Raw genomic sequence first — 13351 nt, forward strand, 5'->3', positions numbered from 1 at the left:
GCTGACGCCTATAATCCCAGAACTTTGGGAAGCCGAGGTGGACGGATCACCTGAGGTCAGGAGTTCAAAACCAACCTGGCCAACATGGTAAAACCCTGTCTCTACTAAAAATATAAAAATTAGCCGGGCACAGTGGTGGGCGCCTATAATCCCAGCACTTTGGGAGGCCGAGGTGGGCGGATCACGAGGTCAGGAGATCGAGATCATCCTGGCTAAAATGGTGAAACCCCATCTCTACTAAAAATACAAAAAAATTAGCCAGGCGTGGTGGCGGGCGCCTGTAGTCCCAGTTACCCAGGAGGCTGAGGCCGGAGAATGGCATGAACCCGGGAGGCGGAGCTTGCAGTGAGCCAAGATCATGCCACTGCACTCTAGCCTGGGCGACAGTGTCAGGCTCCGTCTCAAAAAAAAAAAAAAAAAAAAAATTCAGTGTGTCTCCCATGTAGTCATAAAAATTCCCATCCTCCTCACTTATTTGCCATTTTTTTTCCAGTGTATACCTATGTCTTCCCTATTCTTTAGAGTTTAAGCTTTGGGAATCAAGAGACAAGACAGTGTATATTTTGACATTCTTCTAAAAATCTGAAAACTGTGCTACATATGGTTTTGTTCACATTTCTTGGTCCATTTCTTAATAAGAAATTGGTGGTGTAGGACCTAAATTTTTACGTATAGATTTACCTTAGGAAACAGGATTACATGTTCATTCAATAAATTCTCAATTCTCAAAAGAAAAAACAAATGAAGGAAAATACTTGCCATCTGTTCCACCATCTGCATACATACCCTCAGTGAGGGGCTGACAGACACTCACACCACGTTCCTGAACTTGACCCCACATACAGCACGTCCTTCAAGGAGGCGTTCAGTGCTTTAGGAGGTCCACTGTGGGGTATCTGCCACACAGAGTGAATACATCACCAACAACCTCCCTCCAACCATTCCTGGGCAGCTTCTGGGGTCCTGTCTCTCTTCCAGAGCCCAGGGGGTCTTTCTGCAAAGGAAACAGACGGCAAGCGTTAACACACAGGGACACGCACCGTCGGAGACGCAATGCTTCCTCAAGGTCTCCCTCCGACGTACCTGAGGTGGTGGAGGCAACAGTGGCCCTCTCCTGACATAAGCAGCAGAGAGCAGAAGCCCTCCTCGATGAGAGACGAGGCTCTGGTCGGAAGAGAACTGTCCACGTCACGTCATCCAACAACTATGCTTCCTCTTCCACAGGGGACTCAGAACCAGTGTCCCCTCCAGAGGTCCTCAGGCTGAGGGTCCACGGGCCAAGTGGCACGTGTCACATACAGACTGTGTGGCCTGCCTTCTGCTCCCACAGCTGCACCTTCCCTGAAGTGGGCGCCCCATCATGTAGAAGGGTGGCGCTCAAATGAGTAAAACGGGTTGACTGTGCAGGCCACAGCTTGGATAGCCTTTCTTGATGGAATTTCCCGACATGAAGACCGGTGCTGCCTCTCCAACGTGTTTCTGCCACCAGGAAGTTCTCTGGAGGGAGGCCAGAGCCCAGGGGATGGGTGGAGCAGCTGCCCACTGTCCAGAGGGCACCTGCTGAGGCCAGCATGGTCCCAGTACCACCAATGGACTGCCGTTAGCATCTCCTCCCAGAAGTGGGTTCTGGGCTTTCCTGATGGCACATGATTCTCAAATAGAAGTGCACCATAGTTTTCATCAAAAACAAAGGGAAGAAACACAGAGAACCTCTCCTCCAGTACCAAAGTGTAACCCAGAGAGCAGTCCCACAGCCTCTAGTTCTGGCTGGCAGAGCTCCGGGAAGCCCTCCTAGGGGACAGGGATGCTGAGGTTCAGAGAACCAGGTGACCATGGTGCTGGCACACATGCCCTCTGGGCAACACCCATCACTCACCCCAGAGAACTGCTGACGCCACCAAAGCTCCCAGCTCAAACAGCCTTTCCCTTCAAGTGGGATTTGATACTGCAAAAAGACTGGCCAGAAATGATTCGTCACAGATAAAATGAACACACCGGGGAAACTTCTCTTCCAGGGCCCAAGGACGGACTGGATGTGGGGACTGGACACCCGGATAGCAGTGTCTTCGGGAAGGCATGTGTTCTGCCATCAGCCATTGTTCACTGCTCCCCACTTGGGGCAGACACCAACGTCAGACACCAACGTCTCTCTGCTGTTGGCGATCAAGGAGCACATCTCTCAGAGGCAGGACTGGCACCTAGAAAGAATGGGGCGGGGCTCGGGCGCAGTGGATTGTGCCTGTAATCCCAGCACTTTGGGAGGCCGAGGCGGGCGTGGATCACGAGGTCAGGAGTTCAAGATCAGTCTGGCCAACACAGTGAAACCCCGTCTCTACTAAAAATACAAAACATTAGCCGGGCCTAGTGGTGGGCGCCTGGAATCCCAGCTACTTGGAAGGCTGAGGCAGGAGAATCGCTTGAACCTGGGAGGCAGAGGTTGCAGTGAGCCGAGATCGAGCCATTGCACTCCAGCCCAGGTGACAGTGTGAGACTCCGTGTCAAAAAAAAAAAAAAAGAAAAGAAAGAGTGGGGCTAGGAGAATTAGGCTCCAGTGAATCCTCACTCTGGGAAATCCTGTCCCCCCGAGCCACAGGGACGACTTCTGCCACAATTGCTACCCCCAATCAATTCTTCTGTGGAGGTGCGGGTGGCAGTCCACCAGGTGGCACGTCCTCATGTCCCCTTCAGCCATCCCCTCGCACCTCTGGACAGAGCGGATGGGGGCGGGGGTCTTCATTGCTTATTTGTTTTTGTGGTTGTGGCAGCTGCTTCCTTTTTTATTTTGTTTTTGGCTGCTATAATCTGAACTCTTCTCAAATGTTGGGGAATGCTTCTCAGTGGAGCCTGGGAGTGCGTCTCCCCAGCCTCCCTTGCAGCGGGGAGCTGGCATGTGGCTGAGGCCTCGCCAACTGTGCCTGTTCCGAGAGGTGGGCATGGACTGAGGACTGAGCATGGTCCCTGAGCCCACCAACACGCAGAGTCACCGAGGGGCTGCCGGGACAAATCCTCCATGTACATACCAGGAGAGGTAGTGACACCAGGTCCCATGCTCAGGGTCCCATCACGGATGGAGGCTCTTCAAGGAGAGATTTGATACCGAAAAAGAAGTGCACCATGTTTGTTTCGTCACATATAAAGCGAAAATAACATGGGCAACTTCTTTTCAGGTACCAGAGATGAGCACGTCCTCCCCACCAGCAGCACACCTGGGCGTGAAGGGACACGAAGGGTCAGGGCGTGGGGGTAGAGCTGGGCAGACACTACCAATCAAACTTATGCTCAATTAAGCCTAAAAGCATCAGGTGTTGGCTAACCCAAGGTAGGCAGGGGGCATGCTGCGAAGGGCTGGGCTGACACTGAGCAGAGGAGGACAGTCATCACAGATCACAGATAAAGCAAACCGATCCTAGACTCCCTCTACTTCGGGATCCCAGGAAGTCTTCATGGGCAGAATTCAATAATCAGGGCATACACGCTTTCGGAATGTTTACCATCAAACCCACAAATGGAGAAAACAGGATGTTCCTGGACCCAAAAATAGAATCTCCTCCATGAGTCCGTGGTTCCAGGAAGTTCTCCTTTTCAGAGATGGGAAGACAAAGATATCGAATTAGGAGAAACAAACCACTAAGGCAGCCCCGGCTCTCGGTGGACCCATCTATCTGTGCACCTTGCATGGTCCTGACCACCATGCCTCCTCCCTAAGGTGCTCTGGGTTCCCTGGAGGCATGGCTTGCTTCTAAAACACTTGACAGTTTGGTGGGAGTTGTGACAAATACAACCAACCCACAGAAAGCCAAAGGACAGCAGGGGCCAGGAAAGGACAACAGCTTCCCCAAATCCGCATCACTTGAAGGGCAGCCTCCCAGGGAGAGGGGGATTCCAGGGAGAGTGAATCAGGGCAGAAGTTCTGGGGCCCACCACCCTTCAGGCCTTCCAGAGAGGACCCAGTGATCCATTGCTGGACACAAAACACGGTAATTGTGCATCATTTGTCAACCATAAATTAAATCACTAAGACAAAGCTTTGAAAGCATAAGTCCATAAGAAAAGTCACCTTTCACAAAGACCCTGCCTTAAATAGGACGCTGAAGATAGATAGGCAAACCGTGAGAAACACATAATCAAAAAAATGCAGGCTTTCCCAGTCACACTGGAAAACACACTGTGGTATCATCTGTTTGTATTGCAAGTAAGATAAAATCTAACTCAAACTGGCTTAAACAAGTAAGGGATGTATAGACTTATATAACTAAAAAGTACAGAGACAGAGCAAGCTTCAGGCAGGGTTTGATCTAGGGACTCAAATGATATCACCCAGGCTCTTCTCTAGGTCTCCAAGATGCCTTTCATGGTACAGACTCCCTCTTCTGTGTCTGTGCGGCACCAAGCCCTCTCCTCTTAGTCCTTAAATGGCTGTAGGACCTTCGAAGCTCACATGAAAGTTCACTGTCTGTTCCCAGCTGAATGGAATAGACAGTGTCTACTCTGGCAGCTATTATAGAAAAGGGAGAAACCGTTTCTTTCCCAGAAGCCACAGCAAACATCTCCTTGCCTTTCACTGGCTCAGTGGGGTCAGGAGCCTATTCTGGAAGCAATTGCAGTGGCAAAGAAGAAGAGATCAAGAGATTCACTTAAGCCTGGGCTGGTGAAGGAAGTCGGGCAGGGTCAACGCAATCAAAGCACATGGTGGGAAGAGGGGAGCTTTCATTTAAAAAAAACAGGGGAAATTTAGGAAGGGAGAAAAGACATGGGGTGGGGAGGTCCTGACCAGCATCCACTACAGGGGCCCATGTGCCTTCCCTGAAGTTGGCACCCGAACCAAGACGTCTTCAAGGCAGAATAGGATACTGAAAAAGAAGTGCACCGCGAATGTTTCGTCACAAATAAAGCGAAAAAGACACGGGCAACTTCTCATTAAGTACCGCATGTCAGCACCGTTGACAGCACTGCTTCTCCGCGACTGGTATCACTTCTGTAGGCTTCCTGAGAACACATGGGTCCTGATGCACACCAGGCAATGGGTGACAAAGATATGGCCCTGCATACAACCCACCTCAAGACCTCGGAGACTTCTAACAGGTCTGCCCCCTCTGTACAGGTGGCACTGTGTCCTGGAGGTGCTTGTGGGCAGGATGTGTTCAATTCATCAACAACAAAGTCTCCTCCAGGCTCACAGAATGACAATGGCACAGAAACACTGGGTTGGCATCCTAAAAGTCCTCCTGCGGATAGATAAGCAGGGACCAGGAGAGTCACAAGAACTCCCCAGATAAGATCGATGAGCTCTACCACCTACCCTTCAGGGGCAAACAGCAAAGCGCCTGCCCTGATGGAGCCCCTGAACCAAGGACGTCTTCACAGAACGAGTACCACAAGCCTTTTTTTAATGTTTGCCTCAAACAGATGGAATGACCAGAGGCCCTGACACAGTGTCACCACCATCGACCAGCTTGAGCCCGAGAAGTGCCCCCATGGCAGATCGGAGCTGCGGGTTAGGGAGGGATGAATGAGCAATGAATAAAGCCCAAGTCCTCAGGTGGGCCACGTGGACAACTCTCCTGGTGGCCAATCCTCCCCAGTTCACGCATTCACACCTCACCACAACATCCTCCCGGGTGGAGTGTGCCCCCCTGCCCCTTGCCTTGGGCTCAACCACGTAATTTGTTCTGGTCAATGATCTACGCGTGGAAACACAGCAGTTCCCAGCCTTGGCCTTAAGGAGTTTCTGCGTTTCTAGTCACTTTCTTGTGCCTCTGCCGTAGCCGTGGGAATATCCCAAGGGCGGGGTGAGAGCTGTGGGTCTCACCTTCAGACTCCAGAGCAGGCCTTCTCTCCACAAGTCATCCTAGGAATGGGAGGGAGGCTGAGGATGAACGGACCAGGACACACACCCGAAACAGAACATCTGCTCCCACACCTCTCCATGGACCTGACGCCAACAGCCCTCCCCGCAGCGCATGTCACAGCCGGGACACATCTTCCAGAGTCTGACACTGAGAGCATCCAGGGCATCTCAGGCCTTGTAAGGCAGGCGGAGCTGAACCACAGACAGAGGTGAGCAACGACAGCAAAGGCTTCCCCAAGCATGGGTTGGATGCCACCTCGGGAGTGGCTGGATTCTGAGTGGTCTCGACACAGGAAGGGCCCCCCTCAATCACGCCGCCAGCTCCTCAGTCCCACATCCACGACTCACCAGGAGTGTCGCCGACACCAGTGGCACTGCCAGAATCTAGCTTCATGTCCAGGAAGTCCTCCTATGGAAAAGAGACGGACCATGTAGCATTCATCAGACACATGGCAAGCTTTGTCAGACAGCCTCTCTTCATGTAGCACAGAATAAAGTGGCCATAACAACCACAGCTGTCCCAACACTGGCCCTGTCCTACACACACAAACCACTCCTCAAACCCTTCCAAGGATAACGACACCCCTGCACCAGGCACCCCCACACACACCTCCTGCAGTCAGCATGCGGTGTGAGGTGGGCCTTTCCCTGCTGGGGCACTGAAGCTGAGGCCTCCGCGGTCCTGGCATTGTTTGTGCTCAGGCTGTCAGCCCTCCTGGGCGGGATTTGAAACCAAAAGAGAGATTATTCACTGATGATTGTTTATATTGACTTTAAGGAGGTGGGAGGAGGAACCCCCCAAAGGGAAACCCCTCCTGAAATCCTGCAGAGTCCCATGAGCCCCACATCCTCCCACATCTTCTCCAAAGTTGCCATGTGCACCAAGATGTCATCCCACAGATGGACCGGGCACTGGTGGATAGTCAAACGGGTGACCTACATCGTAAATGAAGTGCACGTCACCGGTCTACCATCCCCTCAGCTACCCTGGAGAGCAGATGGCACCATCGTCCCTTCAATGACACGGCTGGCGTGTCCAGAAGGCCATCTGAGCAAGACCTCACACTGAAGAGGCACCACCCGCCGTGAGTCAATAAATAGGCACACACCACAATGAGTGACCTCCCTCAACCACAGAAGCACAGCCCTTCTCCAGACTCAGCTGCCCTCCCAGGGGCCTCCGCGGGACCGCTGGGCCTGAGAGCCGCACCCCTGGGACACATGGCAAGCCTCGCTTGCGCCCACCAAGACAGGAGCCGGCAACGTCCCTCCCTGAAGGCTGCATCAGGAACAGGAAGTGCCTCCAGGGTGGGATTTGATACTAAAGAAGAGGTTTCCCGTGTATGTTTCATCATAAATAAAGAGAAGACAACACGGACAACCTCTCCTTCGAGTATCGACGATTAGCACTGATCAAAAAACAAACAAAAAAAATCAAAACAAAACTGCCGAATCTTCGCCGACGTCGGTGTCACCTCCAGGAGGATTCCACGGATCTACATGGCACTGCGTAGACCAGACGTCAGACGGCTTCTGTTCGAGTGTCCCAGGTTGCTTTCGGGAGGTCAGTCAAAAGTCCTTTCAGCCTTGACAGTGAAAAGAGGTTGCCCGTGAAACATTTTCCACCAATACAGAGAACATTTTAGGCACAACCTCTTTCCAGGTACTGGAGATTTCCTGATGGCGGAACCCGGGTTTCCTTGTGGAAGTCCGGGCCACAGGAAGTGCCCCCAGTCATAATGGTTTGCATCCCGAAGTCAGTGCATCAGTAGAGTTCATGAGGAAATCTCAAATTCTGTGGGCAAGAAGCAGGTGGCTGGGTCTGCAGTTAGCCGGCGCCCAGGCCCCTGTGTGGCATTGGCCATGGATCCAAGCAGTCTTCCAGGCAAGGTGTGATTCTAAAAACAGATGCATGGTGCCCAGTAAGTTGTAAGCAAAGTGAGCGCCCGCTACACACACCTAGGGAGGGAGGGTCAGGGAAGCCAGGAGCACGACCAGGCCCCCCTCCTCCAGGTCAAATCCCACCTAATGGCTTCTGCGGCCTTCAATCCAATTCAGCAGAATTAAGAAATAAAAACAAATTTCATTTCCTGATGTGAGCTCCCCAAATGTTTTAGCCAATTCCAGGCTGGATTTTCTGTTTACTATAAAAGTCCTTTGACAATAATTGTTTTCATTGTTGGGGGAATACTGGTATTTCCAGACTCTTTTGCATTTCAACAGAGAGTTAGATCAATCCTGACAGGGCTGGAGAGAATCAGGGATCAGAAAACTTCAGGTTTCCTCTTACAAAGTTGTACAGTTGTGCCCTCCTTTCCCCCGAAGGTGGACCCTGGAGCAGAGGGCAGGAAAGAAAATCCCAGGGCCAGGCTTCGGCTCTGCACACTTGTCACCTGTCCTTTGACCCCTGTGTAGCCAGCAGAGCACCCAATCTGCATGGACTCAGCAGCCGCCTAACCTGAATACCCCAGAGGCAACAGCACACTGCCTGCTGTCACATGGCCTTGACACTCTCTCTCTCTGCCCTCTCTTTATGAGGGCCCTTTTCGGCTGGAAGGAACGGTGTTTGGGTATCAGCTAGTAGGAAGGGTTGGCAACGGTGGTCATTGGTGCTACCTCATATGTTCTGTCTCTGGTTATAAAAAGCAGGGTTGAGATGGAAAGACCTGGCCTTCTCCAGAACCTGACACCCTCCTTCCCCACAAGTCCCCTCCCCAAATGCCACGGATGAGCTGAGGACCCACAGTCACAACTAAGTGCCATCAAAACAAATGCAGCACCAGCAAAACCTACTTCTGTGCCTTGGCCTTAGAGCTAGCAGGGAGCCACTACCTTTCCCAGAGGCCGGCATCACCTCCAGGAAGTCCTCCTGGAAAGGATCGGGCACCAAGCATTACTGCCAGACAGGATGCTCAGAACAGGAGAAGCACCCATCTTCGGCCCACTCACCCTGGCCAGGGGCTTGACAACTACTGTCTTATCCCAAAGCCTTCTGAGCTGGTGTGTTTGATACTGAAGAGTGGTCCACAGAAATGATCTGTATAAAAGAAATAGATATGCCAAAGGAAACCTCTCCTCAAGCACCCCAAAGAAGAAACATCTGCAGAAACACAACCCCAAGGATGGGTCAGATGTGCTGGTCAGTGAAGCAGGTGTGTTCCTGGGGGCCCCATGGTGGGCCATCCACTTCCTTCCCCTGGATCGGGGCTGATGACAATGCCCTCCCCTCAAGTTGGCATGACATCAAGGATTTCTCCAGACTTAAAATAAGTCAACTCCACAATTCCTGTTAGAAATAAACAGGTCCCAACTTAGGCCAATTCCAGGGTCCCCAAGGTCTCCTCTTGACCTCAGAATCAGCTTTTCTTCTCTAAGGTGTCATTATACTCGGGACATCCTTTCAGAATAAACTGCAGGCTGGGACAGGTGTGCAGGACACCTGCGCTGTCTGTCCAGGGCATGATTCCCATCAAACTGGCATTCCCCTGCGGTGGGCTTGGCTCATTCAAGCCCATCACTGAGTGTGGCAAGAACCAGGCATCCCCCAGCAGCAGGGTCTGAAGCCAAAAGAGCCTGAATGACACACACGATCCATTGGGAGCACGACGAAGGCAACCACAGACGACTCACCTGCATGTTCCATGACACTTCGTGGTGATACTGTCTTCCCCCAGGCTGCCATCACATTGAAAAGTCCTCCTAAGAAGGGATAAGACATTGAGGGTTAGTGCAATTGGTGGCAAAATTCAGAAACATGGAGCACGCTTAGCAGTCAGCCATTTGCTCATGTCTACTTATTTATGCCCATAGCACCCCTTCCCTGAAGCTGAGGTCTGGACCAGAAGGCCTCCAAGGTGGGGGCTGATACTGGAAAAGAGGTTAACCAGGTGTGTTTCATCCTCAGTAAAGAAACAGAAACCCAGAAAACCTCCCTTCAGGTACCACTGATTAACACTGACAAGAACATCACTGATTCCTTCCCCAAACCTGACATTCAGTCCTGGAAGTCCTGTTAAATACGGATTGGACACTGGGGTTAGTAGAACAGATGACATCAGTCAAAATAATACAGCACAGGCTTTGTGGTTAACCATAGATTTCTGTCCAGTGAACTGGAGCTGAGAGTAACGCCCTTCCCTGAAGCTGAGGTCTGGACCAGAAGGCCTCCAAGATGGGATTTGATACTGGAAAAGAGGTTAACCAGGTGTGTTTCATCCTCATTAAAGAAACAGAAACCCAGAAAACCTCTCTTCAGGTACCACTGATTAACACTGACAAGGAACACCACTGATTCTTCCCCAAACTCGACATTCAGTCCTGGAAGTCCTGTTAAATATGGAATTGCACACTGAGCGTTGGTTAGTAGATTTGCTGGAGGAAGCCAAGAGTTGGATGCATGCTGCTCGCCAACCACCTGTCCAAGTACCCCAGTGGAGCAGACCCCACGGCATGCCTTGAAGTTGACATCACAGCCAGAGGTGGTGATGCCATAGAAAGGCTGGTCACAGGAGCTATCGCATTTAGGGTTAACCCCCAGGGCCATGTTTTCCCAGTTACTCAAGAGAGGCACAGATGCCCCAAACCAAGGCTGACTCCACCAAAGGTCCTGCTAAGGACCTAGTGGATACTGAGGTGTGGCGGGCCAGGTGCCCTTGGTTGTAAATAGAAGTGCACACACTCAGGTCAGCTGATCACTCGAGGATTTGGGGATGGTATAGACAGCATGCCCCTTCCCTTGAACTTGGATGCTTCCACATCTGGGAAGCCCTCCAAGGAAAGAGACTGGAGTGAAAATCAGTCCAATTCAGCCACATCTGGTACACGTGACGCGAACGCCTCGCAGACGCTCTCTTCAGAGTCTAGCAGAGTGCAGCCGGCCCCGGTTTACTGTCTCTTTCCCCAAAAGTTGACACCTCTTCCAGGAAGTTCTCCAAGGGGGCATTAGATACTGAGGGGTAGTGGACCAGGTCACAAACGGCACATATAAAGCGTGTGCTCTCTGGTCAACCATCTCAGGTATCCAGGAACGTGCTGACACCACACTCCTTGTCCGCAAGTTAACCCTGCCGCCAAGCCAGAGCAGTGTGCTGAGAAGAAGGCTGCCACACGTGAGTTATCATCACACACAAGACAAACACATCACAAACCCCGCTGGGTTGCACTGAGCGCAGATCTAGTGCCCCCCCCCTCCCCCCGCAGTTGATGTTAGCTCCAGGAAAGCTTGCAAGGCGGGATTAGATACTGCAAAGAGGTCGACCGTGTAATGTGCGCCATAAATAAAGCGAACGCGCCACGGACCACCTCTCTCCAAGTACCAAGCAGCAGCCGTACTGACACCAGGACAGTGGCTCTTCCTCAAAGCTGATATCACCTCCTGAAGTCTTCCGAGGCGAGATGTGATATTGAGAAGAAGTAGACCATGTGTCCTACGTTATAAATAAAGCGTACACACCATGGTCAACCGCATCTTCAAATACCAGGAAGTGACGGTGACCCCTGGCTCTCTTCCTTTCACCTGCTATCACCTCCAGAAAGCCCTCACAATGTGCATCATGAACTACCAGCCACCGGCAATGTGACAATGACCACAAACTCACATCCAATGCCACTACCACCTCCAGGATGCCCTGTAAGGCTAGGACCGGTGCTGAGTTCTTGGCTGGCGGACCAAATGGCCAATGTAATAAATAAAGGACAGGGTCTGCAGCCAACCACCTGGTGACCTGCACTGCATAGTGGCTACCACGCAGGCCCGGCTCTCAAGTCAGCAAGGCCTCCAGGAAGCCCCAGGGCTGCCTGATGCTGAGAATGAGTGGACCGTGCTACATCTGTCATTCAACAGTGCATACGCTTTTTGCTCTACCATCTCTCCAAGTACTACAGAATGGTGCTGAAGCCAGATCAGTGTGTCTCCCACGAAGGTGACTTTGCCTGTCTCTGGGAAGCCCTCTGTGACTGAATTTGATATTGAGAAGACGTGGACCATATTACATACGACACAGAGATAGCGCATGTTCTACGGTCAACCATCTTTTCAGGTACCTTGGAGAGGGCTGATGTTAGAGCCGGTGTCTCTTTCCTCTCGCTAGCATCACCTCCAGGAAGCCCTCTGAGGCCTGATGCAGTATTGAGAAGAGGCCACCCTGCAATGTCTGCCACAGATGCAGTGGACACAGCACAAAGGAACCCCTCAAGAATGGAGATGACGCTGGAACTAGTGCTACGCCTGACACTTGTTACTGCCTACAGAAAGCCCCCCAAGGTGCACGCTGTTATAGGAAGGTGGACCAAGTAACATGCGTTGTAAGTAAAACATATGAAGCATGGCCAACTTCTACTAAGTACCCCGAGGCAGTACTGGTACCAGAACTGGTGCCTCGTCTCCTGAGCTTAACATAACCTCCGTGGAGACTTTCCAGGCTGAAAGAGATACTTGAAAAGAAGTAGACCATGTTACATACGTCATGGGGAAAAGACATGCAGTGTGGCTGAACCCTTTTCAGGTACCGTGAGGTCAGTGAAGAGGCCAGAACCAGTGCTCTGTCCCCGAGGCTGGTAGCTTCTTCAGCAAGTTCTCCAAGCAAGGGTTCTGGACTGGAGATAGGGAAGAAGTGGGCCACGGAGGTACTTCCTCTGTAAACATACACAATGGGTCGATCAGATCTTCATGAGGATCAGGGCTGAGTCCAGAGCTGGGGCATCTTCCCCCGAGATGGCTAGACTTGAGATGGAAAAAAGATAGACTGTACACGCATCAGCAAAGACAAAAACGAGTCAGTGCGTCTTCAAGTACCTGGAGTGGCATCGTCTCCGGGACCCATATCTGCTCCTACATGGGCGTACTGTCCTGAAGTCATCTGAGGAGAGCTTTGAGGATGAGAGGTGGCCTGTTTCACATCCCTCCTTCATGAACATTAGTGGCACCTGCCACCGTTTCTTCAATTACTCCAGAGGGATGTGCCAACATGGGCAGCAGGACACCTTCCTGGAGGTCATCCTTGTCCTGATGAAGCCACTGGAGGCTGTGTTTGGCACTGAGAAGAAGACCGCGTCACAAGCATTGACAGAGAAAGCACACATCTAAGAGTCTACCACTCCGCCAAGCACCATGGCATGGCGAGGATGCCGAGACCCGTGGCTCTCCTCTAGCTGCAGGCTTTCTTCACGGAGGTTTGGATGGCTGGGCTGGATACCAAGAAGCGGTTTACCGTCCCACATACATATTGAAAATGTATGTGGGACGGTAAACCATTTCTTCAAGTACCGCACGATGGTGATTGTGGCTGGAAGAAGGCTCAAGTCCGCGAAGCTGCCCGAGGGTGCCTCTTCTAGGCTGCATTTGAAGCTGAGAAGAAGCAGGTCACGGAGTCTACTGAATAAGTGTTGCGTAGTCAACCACGTCATTGAATGCCATGGAATGGCACTGATTCCGGAAAGAATCAAGGTCTCCTCCCCAGGGATGGAGCGATTTCCCGAGGCAGAACTTGATTTAAGAGGAGCGAG

At 51.8% G+C, this 13351-nt stretch overlaps 1 protein-coding gene across 1 annotated transcript in view; it reads right to left on the minus strand.

Annotated features, from left to right (window-relative positions):
• The window catches only part of LOC105547984, a 44598-nt gene extending 34207 nt beyond the window's left edge, over positions 1-10391 (minus strand). Inside the window, exons 1-9 of the mRNA XM_011991797.1 lie at positions 10094-10391; positions 9479-9547; positions 8149-8255; positions 6695-6784; positions 6197-6257; positions 4926-5003; positions 1304-1497; positions 1084-1164; positions 940-994 (exon numbers count right to left, since the gene is read on the minus strand). Of these exons, the coding sequence (XP_011847187.1) occupies positions 940-994; positions 1084-1164; positions 1304-1497; positions 4926-5003; positions 6197-6257; positions 6695-6784; positions 8149-8255; positions 9479-9547; positions 10094-10391 (1033 nt within the window). The remainder of the gene's footprint in view (positions 1-939; positions 995-1083; positions 1165-1303; positions 1498-4925; positions 5004-6196; positions 6258-6694; positions 6785-8148; positions 8256-9478; positions 9548-10093) is intronic.
• Positions 10392-13351: the final 2960 nt, after the last annotated feature.

This window comes from Mandrillus leucophaeus, unplaced genomic scaffold (assembly GCF_000951045.1).
Source record: "Mandrillus leucophaeus isolate KB7577 unplaced genomic scaffold, Mleu.le_1.0 Scaffold4, whole genome shotgun sequence".
Classification (NCBI taxonomy): domain Eukaryota; kingdom Metazoa; phylum Chordata; class Mammalia; order Primates; family Cercopithecidae; genus Mandrillus; species Mandrillus leucophaeus.